Source organism: Xenopus laevis, chromosome 3L (genome assembly GCF_017654675.1).
Source record: "Xenopus laevis strain J_2021 chromosome 3L, Xenopus_laevis_v10.1, whole genome shotgun sequence".
NCBI classification, from domain to species: Eukaryota; Metazoa; Chordata; class Amphibia; order Anura; family Pipidae; genus Xenopus; species Xenopus laevis.
The window spans coordinates 141099622-141113452 of NC_054375.1; the positions used below are offsets into that span (position 1 = coordinate 141099622).

A 13831-nucleotide genomic window follows, 5' to 3' on the forward strand; every position below is an offset into this window, starting at 1 on the left:
TCCATGAGTTTTCACCTAATAAACATGAGATAACTTTTTATCACTGAATTGAATCTGGCCCTTTATTTGTGATTACTACCAGAGGATATTTGAACATTTTTCATTGCCTTTATGCCTAAATGGGCAGAAGGATTCGTTTAACTAAGAAATCTAACTCATCTAAGTATTCAATGTTTACAACAAGATATAGAGCTTGAGATACAGAGAGAATTAAAAAAAATACAAAAATGCAACATCCTCCTGGTTTTGTACCTCTTCTTAGCTTTTCCTCTCCTGTGATTGAAGAAGAAATCTCCAAACTTCTAGTTTACTCATATCTAGGGATTCACCTAATCCACTATTTTGGATTCGGCCGAACCCCTGAATCCTTTGTGAAAGATTTGGCCAAATACCGAACCAAATCATAATTTGCATATGCAAATTAGCGGTGGGAAGTGGGAAAGAATGTTTTACTTCCTTGTTTTGTGATAAAAAGTCACGAAATTTCTCTCCCATCCTTAATTTGCACATGCAAATTAGGATCTGGATTCGGTTCAGCCGGGCAGAAGGATTCGGCCGAATCCGAATCCTGCTAAAAAAGCCCGAATCCTGGATTCGTTGCACCCCTACTTACATCTAGGGATGCACCTTATCCACTATTTTGGATTTGGCCGAACCCCGAATCCTTTGCGAAAGATTAGGCTGAATACCGAACCGAATCTGAACCCTAATTTACATATTTAAATCAGGATGGGGAGGGAAAAAAAATCATTTTTTTACTTCCTTGTTTTGTGACAAAAAGTCTCATGATTTTGATTCGGTTCGGCGAGGCACAAGGATTCGGCCGAATCCAAATCCTGCTGAAAAAGGCCGAATCCTGGCTGCATACCGAACCGAATCCTGGATTCGCTGCATCTCTACTCACATCTTACTAACTGTCCTCTCAGTCTCATTCTTCCCAAACTTTTCCATAATGTCATCTGCTGTTTAATCACATCTATAACCCATTTAATTCTCTTTCTCTATCACCTGGACTTCTACCCTTCCTCCCCATGAAAACCCCCATTTTCCCAACACCCCATGTTCCCACCAATCTTGGTAACCTCCATCCCATCTCTTTGCTTCCCTTTATCTCTTAACTACATTAGTACTTAGTCTACAGCCAACTGACATGCTTTTTTCTATGAACAAGGAGATCTTCATACAGCTTCGATTACCCTCTTCCATTTTCTTTATTCCCTTGGCTTTTCAAAAAGCTGTTTCAGTGTCACCTACAGTGGAGAATCATCTTGTCCTTTACCTATCTCTGCTGTGTTTCCTCAAGGCTCTGTCCTTGCTCCTTATTATTTTCTTTATATACTCTCTTTCTTGGCTAAATAATCAATAATAATAATAATGATAATGGTTTCCAATACCACTTCTCTGAAGATGGTGCTAAAATGTATCTTTCAATCCAAATCTCAACCGACATCAATGTAGTGCAATGGAAATAGTAATGCTTGCATTCAAGAGCACTCTATTCATGAGGGGCAAGCAGGGAAGGGTATGTAGGTGCACATCATTTAGAGGTACAAGCAGGGCCAGACTGTGGGGCACTGGTGCTGCTGTCCAGGGCCCCCATCCGGACCCCCTGGCCCCCCCTGCTGCATTGTTGCACAGCCACGTGCGTGTGCACATGGGCGAACGTGTGCATTATGGTTTTCGGCCAGGTTCGGCAAAAAGTAGCCTGTATGTCTGGGTGCAGATCTGGGCCAGGGGCCCACTGGGTTTTTTCCTGGCCCATTCCGACACTGGGTACAAGTTACAGAGAACCTATAGGTACAAACCTAATGAAAAGTTGTTCATTATAGACATATAGGTATGTCTATTATGAGCAACTTATAGGTATCTATAACACACTTAAAGGTGAACTGCTCCTTTAAAATATGCACAAATTTACACCACAGTTGTGTTTATGAATGTGTCCTAATATGCTGTCTCGTACCACTTCTTACATAGTACTTGTCACACCTTAACTTCTTTTAATAGGCATACAAATAAAAAAAACCCATATACTGAAAACATACGTGTTGTCATTATTTGCAAGAGACAAATGCCACAATTCGGTAGTGATGCAAAAATTCATTATTATAAGTCTGTTTCCATGTTTAGCTCTCCCCTGGGTGTTGATACGTTTTAAAGTAATACTGACACTAAAAAACTACTCTATAAAATATTAATGAACATTACAATTTGTCTATAGGTCATGTTGATGGTTTTTCACTGACAGGGCTGCTTTTGTAAGTAATTGTTTTTGAAGTTCCTGACCTGAACCTGACTGTCTCATCTCAACCTGTCAGAGTTCCTAATGCTAACAGACCACTGCTGCACAAATATGGCAGCTCCCTCATAGAGGCATTGGGGATCAGATAGGTAATGTAAAAGCATTGGACAAATGATAAATAGCATGCTATATATGTATTTACTGAAGAAGGATTGAGCAGAATTTGTACATAGTAGCAACTTGCAGTGGTAAGACATATTTACCAATTTTTCACAGGCAAATTTTATAATTTTTTTTATCTATGGCCAACTTAACAAGATCTAAGATGAGGAGCTACTGTGGCCAATTTTGAAGGCCTGGATCATTACTGCTATAGGGCTGTGAACATCTGGAATGGTATGGTAACTGTAGTATGTAAAATACAGCAAATATACATATACATACCTATATTGTCTTTCCACTAACCAGCCAATCACAAATACATACCTGCTGCTCCAGGACTTTCTGCCTCTCAATGAACTCGGGATACTGACATTCCCAGAATGCTTTGCATGAACATATCAGTAGCTGCTACTCAAAGTCATCTGGATCTTTACATTTCTTACAAAGCCCTAACTAAATCCCCCCAATCCTTATAACTAACTAGCGCTAGCAGTACTAACCTGCAAACTCATTCACAGTGGCACCGCAATGAGGGATGTCCGTGTGTGTCTGTGTGTATATATATGTGTGTGTATGTGTGTGTGTGTAGTGATGCAACAAGCAGGGGATGTCTAGATCTTAATTTCCAAGGAAATTAATATTAACATTGTTAGTCAACTTTTTCTTTAGAAATCAAATAGGAAGAGGCAGAATAGCAACAATAAACAAACTTAATATTCAAGTCAATTGTTATTGAAGAGTTTATTTATATTGTATGATTCCTTATGTTTGCTAATGGTGTAATTGATATCATGCAGGAGATAACATCTCGTAATGCAAACCTGAACAAACTGGTGACATGTAAGTGAAATGAAAGGTTGCTCAGCTGGATCATTTAGGTTTATTATACCTGTAAGAGGACTAAGCCACCAGGAGAATCCTTGAATAGAATAACAGAGTAGGAGTATGATTTTGCATTATAAGGCACTTGCAATGCCTATTCTGTAGTATGTAATACAGTTTCAGGCTCCTGTACACAAAGAATGGGAACCAGAGGGATGAATGCTTTCTATATGGGAAGATACACATTGCCAGCATTAATATGTATAGTTCAATGTTGATCTAATCACTGGTCTGTATGCCATCTTGGAGTCCAGTAGGATTTGTTTCTATTATTCCTGGACTGTCAGGATTTAAGCATGTAGCTGAAATTCATGGCCCCTGACTCCTATGTTACAATGCCACTATTTAATAATGGTGATAGAGCCGTATTTTATATAGCTGGACACACTCTCACTTTGTCATGATCACAGCAGAGTAAACTAAGAAGGAACTCATTAGGGATATCTCTTGATTCAGGTTTTGCATCACGGGACGAATAGACTGGGCAGTATGAGCAGAATGCAGAAGAATTTAGGCAATTTGGTGGTCATATACAGGATAGAGTTATTTTGTTTAAATGTTTTTATTTTAGTGTTGTTCGCATAAACAAATAATAAACAATAACAAAACACTGAATGGTTCATCAAGCCTGTAGCATGTTAATAATATATACATGTAGTAGCAGTACGGTCAGTAGTACATTCAGGTGTTAGATTACTAGCACTAACTAGCAGTAGTAGCATCAACATGCAAACTCATACACAGTGGTGCAACAATGAGAGTAGTACATTCCCTATAGAACAAATCCTATTTATGTGAAGTGTGGTGGGTGAGGTCTTTAAAAATGCCATAGAAATGAAGGGAGAGAGGCGGAATTTCACTCTAGCGGACTGTGGTGATCTCTAACTTCACTTTTTGATAAATATAACCCATGAATTAAGTCACTGCGATAATGTTGCGAGCACATGTCACTTTAAATCTTTACAATGTATATAGTTACTCAGTTGGGGTTATTAAATATTGGGAATCATGAAATAAGCTCATGAAAATTTCTCCTTTTTAATTTAATAGCGTATTAATTGAAATATTACACAGGTTAATAGATTGAAAATTGTGCACAATTTTTTATTGCTGTGAACGTCAAATTAATTGAGCAACCCTGATTGATTTCTATATGGTATTAATTTATTAGGGTGATTTTAATACAATCATAAAGTGATGGTTTATTTTCTTTCCTCTTTTAAATATTTTAATTTCATTCTCTTGGTGGTTGTAGAGTAAAGTTGTTTTGAGAGAGTTGGTCCCCTTCCATTTTTCCAAATTTAGATAAGGACCCTTAAAGGATCAGTAACACCAAATTATTTTAATACTTATTTCCTCCCACAATAGCATTAATAATAGGTAAGGCTTACTTCCCCTTGGCTTTAACTTAAAACCTAAAGCACCTAAGCTTTTTCGGTGTCTGCGATTTTATTTTAAATAAGCCTTTCCTATTATTATAGCTGTTTGGGTGGAATTAAGCATTAAAAAAAATTGGTCTTACTGTTCCTTTAAAGTCTGAGAATGTTAATACAGTCATTGTGAAACACCTTTTTCTTTAGAAATCAGATGGGAAGAGGTAGAATAATGATGTGATTAAACATTAAACATAATCTCGTAATTGTTTATACTGTAAATCGTTATATTTGCTAATGGTATAACTGATAACATGCAGGAGATAACATCCCGTAAGGGGAAGGTAACACCTAGAGATTCGGGGAGATTTAGCTACAACATGGAGCTGGTCACTGCTCCTGTATAACTATAACAAACAAGGGAAAGTTGTGCTCACCACTACTGTATTTTTTAAAACCATTAGGCGGGGGTGCAATGAGGCTGTGACCACAAAATACATATAGACAAATACAAGAGTCCTCTGCACTCAACCCATTATCAATATATTTACCAGCTCCATGTTGTAGCTCCCACCCTTCCCAGCTATAGTCAGGTGATCCCACTGGTGTCTAATAAAAGGGCAGCCAAGTTTGGGAGTTTTACTTTGAAAGCAGCAAGTAAGTTGCAGGTAAAACTTAGTCCCTGTGTAAAATGTATAATGAAGCAATAGAATTCTTAATGAATCAGATGAAAATTAAGCGTAGGACTGGCCAGATATGGGATGACTTTGACGTAGTTGGCCAGCTTAAATATATTGCAATATATGGACAAACAATCCCTGTGTTGTTTAAAGGGTAAGGCATTTTTCAGTAGCAGTATGCACAAAATGTCTCTGTCTTAAATATATTGATAATGGGTTGAGTGCAGAGGACTCTTGTATTTGACTATATGTATTTTGTGGTCACAACCTCATTGCACTTTTGGTACATTGCAGAAGGTTCCAGGAAGCCGATATTATTTATGAAAATAAATTTGAACAGTTGAACACAAACAGTGCCAAATGTATTTTTTCACAAATGTAAAGACAAATCCCCCTTCAAAATATGCTTTCAGTTCAAATTCCATTGCTCACTCTGGAACTTACTCTATCAGCTAAAGGCACCATTGACTGACTTTTACATGTGGGTTCAGATCACTTAGATTAAAATCAGTGAAATGCTGAGAAAGTGGAATAGTTGGGGCATTTTAATCCCAAAACACCCAGCATGCAATGTATGAAAAGTATGAACCAGTTATTTATTCAAAATAAGTAATGACCCAACAACAGGTGTAAGTGAATGGTGTATGATGTATAAGTGCACAGCAGACAATTCCATATCCATAAAATTGGCCATGAAGCCACATTTCATATATCCTGACTCAATTGCATTCACAGCTGAGCAACATTTTAAACAAAATAATGTTCAGGGTATAGTCAATGGAAAAGGAATTCACTAGATGTACTGGCGAGCCTGGTGTAGCTGTTCCAACTCATGCACAAAGGGAGACTTTGGGAATGATAAAGGCAGTGGCATCTGATCCCCAAAGATATAAATGCCTTTCTCTTCTGGAGACAAAAAAATCATATTTATTGCTCATCCTCCATGAGTCTAAAACAGAGAATAGGGAAGAGTGTCAGTGGGATACATGGACTTACTCTTAGGTCAAGAATCCTTCCCACTGGTTTAATACTTCTTGTTCCAGCAAAGACACAGGTGCTGAAGGAGGTTTCATGGTAAGGATTCGTACTTGAACAACACTAGCCTTCAGTGCCACAGATCACTACAAACACTTCATAAACTTGAATAGCATCACCTGTTCACGTGGAGACTATGCTGGAAATCAAATCTGCTCATGAAGTAAGAAAATAAGTGACACTCTGTATTTGCAGTGACTCAGAGCAGATTTATTTGACAGTTGCATATGGATGAGGATATTAACAAGCTACATTGTATACAGGTAATGGATCCGTTATCTGGAAAGCTGTTATTCAGAAAGCTCCGAATTATGGAAAGTCTGTCTCCCATAGGCCCCAAATGTCCTTTTTCTCTGTAATATTAAAACAGTACCTTGTAATTGATACAAACTAAGATATAATTAATCATTATTGGAAGCAAAACCAGCCTAGTGGGTTTATTTAATATTTACATGATTTGTTAGTAGACATGTATGAAGATCCAAATTACAGAAAGACCCATTATCCAAAAAAAAAAAAAAACAGGTCCTGAGCATTCTGGATAATAGGCATACATGAATATGTATATTTCTATAAATATATGGTATAGCTATCAGATTATTAGACAGACATATAAGGCAAGATAGTTATTGACCTTTTATGCTGTAGAAAGTGACATTAGTGCAGGGTCAGACTGGGCCGGTAGGACTCCGGTGTGCTCATCACTCCTGTGTCTCTCTTGTAATCGTATCCCATCACCCACCCTCATGTATTCTATGGAGGAAGGGAATGCGGCTGTTTTGCAGAAGTAATGCTAAAGAAAGGCTAACAGAAGCAGGCTTTTTGCTTGTTGTAGAAAAGTTTGAGGTTGCTGCTGTAATGAGTTACAGACATAGCCAGGTCAGGCCCTGCAGTGGGGAAAAGTCTTGTCTCTCTGCCCTTACCTGGTGGCTACCCGAGCTGTGATATCCTGCTAAAAATACTAGAGGTATAGATATATAGATATATATATAGATATATATATAGATATATATATAGATAGATATAGATATAGATATATAGATATATATATATAGATATAGATATATATATATATTAATATATACATAAAATTGCCACTGTGCCATCCTACTATGAGTTCTGGAGGTATAAATACAAGGAATTGCCACTGTGCCATCCTGCTATCAATTCTGAGGGTATATAGGGGGGTATAGATATATATATATGACATTGCCACTGTGCCATCTTGGTATGAGTTCTAGAGCTTAATACTTGCCGTTATGCCATACTGCTATGAATTCTGGGGGTATATAAACATGGAATTGACACTGTCTATCCTTCTATGAGTTCTGGGGCATTACACATGGAATTGCTACTCTGCCACCCTGCAATGAATTCTGGGGGTATATAGGGGTATATATACATGGAATTGCCAGTGTGCCATCCACCCTACCCCCGCTGGCTGAAATCTGCATGACCCAAGAGGAGAGAGAGGAGGTATGCAATGGGGCATTGGGGGGCAAGAGTTTGCAAAGGGGGTGAGGATGGTGGGCCCTTAGGATGGTGGGCCTGGTGGACCCTGAACCCCCAGTCTGACACTGCATTACTGTACCTGTGTTTCTTACAGATGAACAAAGCAATATGGATTTTAAGGCCCTTTGAAACAGGAGATAAATGATGATATCACACATTAATCAGTATCCCCACTAGACCCTCAATTGGGACAAATGGTTAAAAAGCTTTCACACAAGCCTCCCTGGGGCCACCATGAGCAATTCATGTTTGAGATTGGTGTTACTTTTTATTAATGGCAATGCTGTAAAAGGGTTTTTTGGTTTATATACGGTAGCAGAGTAAAAGACTCTTTAAGTGGGTATAATGGTGACCCGTGTGAATCATGATTCTTGCCTCTGTCCTGAAACATTTTCTCAACATCCTTGTTTGTCTTCTTTTTCAGCAACTTTTTCTAAAAATGTTTTCAGATTCCATTAAGCACAATTATTAAAAAACATTGCAATATTTCCTGAGAACTTTAAAAGATGTTTGAGTTTCCCTTGAAGATCATTAATTGCCATCTCATTAACAGGTCTGTCTGAAATGTCATTTTCCTTAAGCCCCGCCCCTGATTTGATTGGCTTGTCATTGTTATCTACACAGCAATAAGCATTCCACACGTAGCTCGGAATATTCACACGGTCAGTATTCATCCTCTTGATCCAGTTATTGCCCGGCACGATACCAGTAACCACATACATAGTGGTGCAGCCGTCAGCATAGCCAATCGTTTTATTCTCGTATTGGTTCCAGATGTTATTGTTCAGTTTCTTTGTCATTGGAGCCACGTTGGTGAAGGTGAATGTCGCATTTTGCCCGTCGGCGGTCACATGATGCAACCTGGGATTCACATGGCCTCTGTTATAGCCACTATTTCTATAATCAGCATCAACAGCTTGACTTGTTCTAATGAGATAATCCGGATCGTTTTTTTCGTTTGCTTCTAAAATCCCTTGATTTATTTTGTATATTTCTATGTTTCTTTTGGTTACATTTTGAAGTTTCATTGTGCCGCCCAACTGCCTATAAACCAGCTGAAAGGAGAAACAGAGAGGGTATAAAATGGACTTTATTCAGTAAATCCCCAAATTGTATTTGTCAGCATTTAAAGAGTATATATAGCATTAAAGGGGTGGGTCACCTTTAAGTTAACTTAAAATCAGTTGGACAATTCTAAGTAACTTTTCAGTTGGTCTTCATTATTTATTTTTATCTTCTCTCTTTTATCTTCCCAGCTTCCAAATGGGGGTCACTGACAACTAAGAAATGCTCTGTAAGGCTACAAATGTATTATTATTATTACTCATGTTTCTGTTCAGGCCCTCTCCTATTCATATGCCTATTCTTCCACAAAAGCTCACAAATTCAAATAACTGTATATTTTCAAAAACTGGAATGTCTGGTATTTATTAAAGGGGTGGTTCACCTTTAAGTCAACTTTTAGGGACAGATTTATCAAGGGTCGAAGTGAAATTTTGAATTTCGAATATCGAATTTAAAAATTCGAGTTTTGAGTTTATTTTAGTGTTATTCGACTAGGGAATATTTCAAATTCTATTCTAGTATCTATTCTAGAATTTGAATTTAAAAATGTATCATGTACTGGCCCTTTTAGAATTCAGATTCAACTATTCGCCACTTTAAACCTGCCAAATTGCTGTTTTAGGCTTTGGGGACGTCCTGGAATCAATTTGTTGTTTGGTGGCATCTTGAAAATTGAGTGCGTTTTGGAGAAAAAACTCAAATCGAATTTGAATTTGCGGTTCGATCCGATTCACCCGAACTTAAAAAATTTGATGTTTTTTTAAAAAATTGGTCATTTTTAACTCGAAAATTAAGTTTATGGGAGTTTTTATAAACCCCCATAAAATATAAATTCGACCCTTGATAAATCTGCCCCTTAGTGTGTTTTAGCATGACCAATTCTAAGCAGCTTTTCAATTGGGCTTCATTATTTACTTCTTATAGTTTTTGAACTATTTGCCTTTTTCTTCTGACTCTTTCCAGCTTTCAAAAAGAGGAGGGCCCCATCTAAAATAACAAATGCTCTGTAAATCTATTATTTATTCTTATTGCTACTTTGTATTACTCATCTTTCTATACAAGCTCTCACCTATTCATAATCCAGTCTCTTATTCAAATCAATGCATGGTTGCTAGGAACCCTAGCAACCAGATTGCTGAAATTGCAAACTGGAGAGCTGCTGAATAAAAAGCTAAATAACCCAAAAAAAAACCACAAATAATATAAAATGAAAATAAATACAAAATTTCTCAGACTATTAGTCCTTACAACATACTAAAATTGAACTCAAAGGTGAACCACCCAAATATAACAAATATATTGTGCAGAATGTTTAGGACCACAGTTCTTCGTATAAAGAACCAATCATTAATGCAGATCTCCATTGCTTATGACTACTAAAACTGATAGGATTGTTTTGCCATCAAGACTGTCTGAAGATCCCTTATATATATATATATATATATATATATATATATATATATATATATATATATATATATATATATATATATATATATATAGATCTTATATTATATTAAGGAGAATGCATACGCCAACGCACCCCATCAAGGTGGTGTCCTTGCATCAGTCCTTAGGGGAAATGAGTGAAATAAGGGTAAGTTCACTTTCATAAGTGACAACTTCAGTGTGTGTATATATATATGCAATATGGGACCATTTATCCAGAATGCTCGGGACCTGGTGTTTTCCATATACGGGATCTTTCTGTAATTTGGATTTCCATACCTAAATCTACTATAAAATAATTTAAACATCAAATAAACCCAATAGGTTAGTTAGCATCAAGTACAAAATAATGTTTTATTATTACAGACAAAAGGGAAATTATTTTGAAAAATGTTTAATAATTTGCTTAAAATAAAGTCTATGGAAGATGTCCTTTCCTTAATTTGGAGCATTCTGTATAATGAATCCCATACCTGTTTATCAAGGTCCAAATGTGGACCGAAACCTTGGTATGCACAGTGGAATAAATAATTATTAATCAGAAATATTGGAGTGCTTATCTTCTTCATCCCTATTTATCACATTTTGATATAGCACCCATTTGGTCAAGTCAGAGTGCAGATACACACCTGGACACTATATATAAATGTATATATATATATATATATGTATATATATATATATATATATATATATATAGTTTTGTTGGGGCAGCACTCCGCTTTAGGAACATGCCTCGGGTGCACGGCAATGTAGTATTCAAGCAAAAAGAAGACCAGCAACACCGAGATAGCTTGTGAAATGCTCAAACTTGTTTTGTGAAATTACATGCAAGCCTTGCATGTAATTTCACAATACAAGTTTGAGCATTTCACAAGCTATCTCAGTGTTGCTGGTCTCCTGTTTGCTTTTATATATATATATATATATATATATATATATATATATATATATATATATATATATATATATATATATATATATATATATATAAGAAATCCAAGAAGATCCGCACTCACAGGCCTTACTACTTAAATAAAAATGTTTTTATTACAGCCTAACGTTTCGGCCTCATCCGAGGCCTTTCTCAAAGTGGGTAATCCATGTATTTATGGTGCAAGCACACGATAATGTATGTAAATATTTTTACACACATGGGAATATCTTGACTGGAATAGCAATATAGTGGAGTTTGCGGTGTGTGAGGTTTGCGATGTCCCAAGGGAGGAGGTTCTAGTTTAAATCCTCTGATATGCAAGCAGCGTGTGGATTGAATATTGAGATGTCTCTAAGGGGTGGGGAGGATTAACTACTGGGTCTGAGGCCATACTGATTATACATATATTTAACACATGTAAGAAAAGGCAATCACTTTACATGGGGCTTTAAAAACATTTTTAGTTAAGTAGTAAGACCTGTGAGTGCGGATCTTCTAGGATTTCTTGTGGATAAAATTATGGATACTGCACCCAGGCATATGAACTTTCTATTCGAGAGTGCCGGTTTTCCTTGGTATTATATATATATATTCAGGGAATATTTATATATAAGGCACCTGAGGGGCTTGGCCTAGGGTGGCAGGTTTTGGGGGTGGCCCTCGAGTGCCTATACATGTATCTTTTAAATTGATGTACTTCCGTGCATCATCGGACCTAAATACAGTCCTGTATATATATATATATATATATATATATATATATTCATAACCTGTGCATTGAACAGAAACCTTCAGGAAGACTGTAAGCATAATTCAAAATACCATTGATATAATTACACATTTATAGTTCTTACCTGAGGTTCTATTTTATACAGCTTTTTCCTCTTATTTGTTATTTGAGATGAAGAGTTCCTGTCCAAGATGTAGGCAGAATAGAGGGGAATGCGCCTCCCTCTGTCATACAGGGAAGCAAAGTGAAACTTGTTCCCATATTGCTGACAGATATAAGCTGGAGAGGTCAGTTCACTTTCATTTATCCCATCTGGTAAATCTGAGGGATTAAAATGGTGAGGGAGAGCAATGCCATCAAAGCCTTCAGGGAGTTGTTCTTTATAGAAATAGACCCGACAGTCAGCGAAGTTATCAGAGATGAGGGGTTCAGCCTTATGGACTATGGCAATGAACAGCCAACCCAGACTCAGCATCATCTTCATGTTCACTAAAGGGGAACCAAAACACGCAGATACACTAATAACCTTTGTGATACATTAGAAAGAAAGCCATAATGTGATATAAGTGGCAAATGAACTTCAAAAACAAAAAAAAGAGAAACCCAATTGCTTCACCGTCTCCGCGATTACAATTGTACAGGCAGAACCGTTTGGATCAGAACCAGTTCCAAATCCCAATCACTTGGAAGCTGAATCAAGTTGAGAGAAGGACATTTTATACAGAGCACAGAATTACACCCACATTCTACTGATGTCATTAAACTTACATGTTCTTCTCCTTATTATGTTGATATTACAGAAACTACGATTGGTTCCGGGCAGCTAAAACCTTATAAGGACACGAAATATAATATGTTTACAGCAATTTATTGCTAAAGACCCACAAGCATATGATACATTACATGTACAGTGTTACCCAACAAAGTTAGTGGTTGTTGCCTACTTTCACAATATCCATCTTCTTAGAAGCAGCAACAACTTCTCTTTTCTTCTCATGGCAGATCTGTCTATTAGGATAATGATTACAATATATGTGTATTGATTATTCATTGTACAGTCATTACACTACATACACCTGATGAAGGCTGATGGATACATCAATAATGGAATAGTAACACACAAAAATTGGATTGCTTAATGCACATCGCAGGTCAGGGTTTCACAATTAATTCCAAATTTAATCCTAAATTATTGACAAGTATTACAGCCCTGAGCTCTTGCCCAATGTGATCAATTGTTATTCTGCAGCTGTGGATATTTTTCTTCTCCAAGGTGACGTACAGTAAGCTCCCTAAACAATAAATATTTTTTAATAAAATTAGCAATTTAAGCGGAAATGAACTGCGATATTGACACATTGTTTTCTCTTAAGCCAAACAACAGTTAGTACGGGAATTTCATAAGGACTTCCAGAGAACTGAAACAATAACTGCTTGATTAAGGAATGCTGAACTAAAAACCAGAGCCCATTTGCCTCCTTAAATCTCAAATTTTATTAAAAATATTTACGCCTAGGAAGGCTGCTGCAAATAATTACAATTGATGAACTTAAATGAAATTGAAATAATGAATTTAATGATTGCTAATTAACTTTATACAGGAATTTTGATAAATTGATATTCCCCAATTTTTTTTATTTTTTTTTGTTAGGAAAAAATAACCTCAATTAATTTACTCCAATAATTAATTATTAAAGGGATCCTGTCATCGGAAAACGTGTTTTTTTCAAAACACATCAGTTAATAGTGCTACTCCAGCAGAAT

General features: G+C 36.6%; 1 protein-coding gene across 1 annotated transcript; it reads right to left on the reverse strand.

The window, feature by feature from the left end:
* Positions 1-7464: 7464 nt before the first annotated feature.
* On the reverse strand, positions 7465-12798 carry LOC108710632 (endonuclease domain-containing 1 protein). The gene is made up of 2 exons (XM_041587112.1): positions 12192-12798; positions 7465-8941 (listed from the first exon to the last, which is right to left on the reverse strand). The coding sequence occupies exons 1-2, from the start codon at positions 12549-12551 to the stop codon at positions 8342-8344; spliced, it is 960 nt and encodes a 319-aa protein (XP_041443046.1). The 5' UTR covers positions 12552-12798; the 3' UTR covers positions 7465-8341.
* Between the last annotated feature and the right edge of the window lie 1033 nt (positions 12799-13831).

Coding starts and splice junctions, on each gene's coding strand:
- LOC108710632 (XM_041587112.1), bottom strand. CDS start 12,551: ATGAAGATGATGCTGAGTCTGGGTTGGCTGTTCATTGCCATAGTCCAT. Junction 8,942..12,191: donor TGTATAAAATAGAACCTCAG/GTAAGAACTATA, acceptor TTCTCCTTTCAG/CTGGTTTATAGGCAGTTGGG.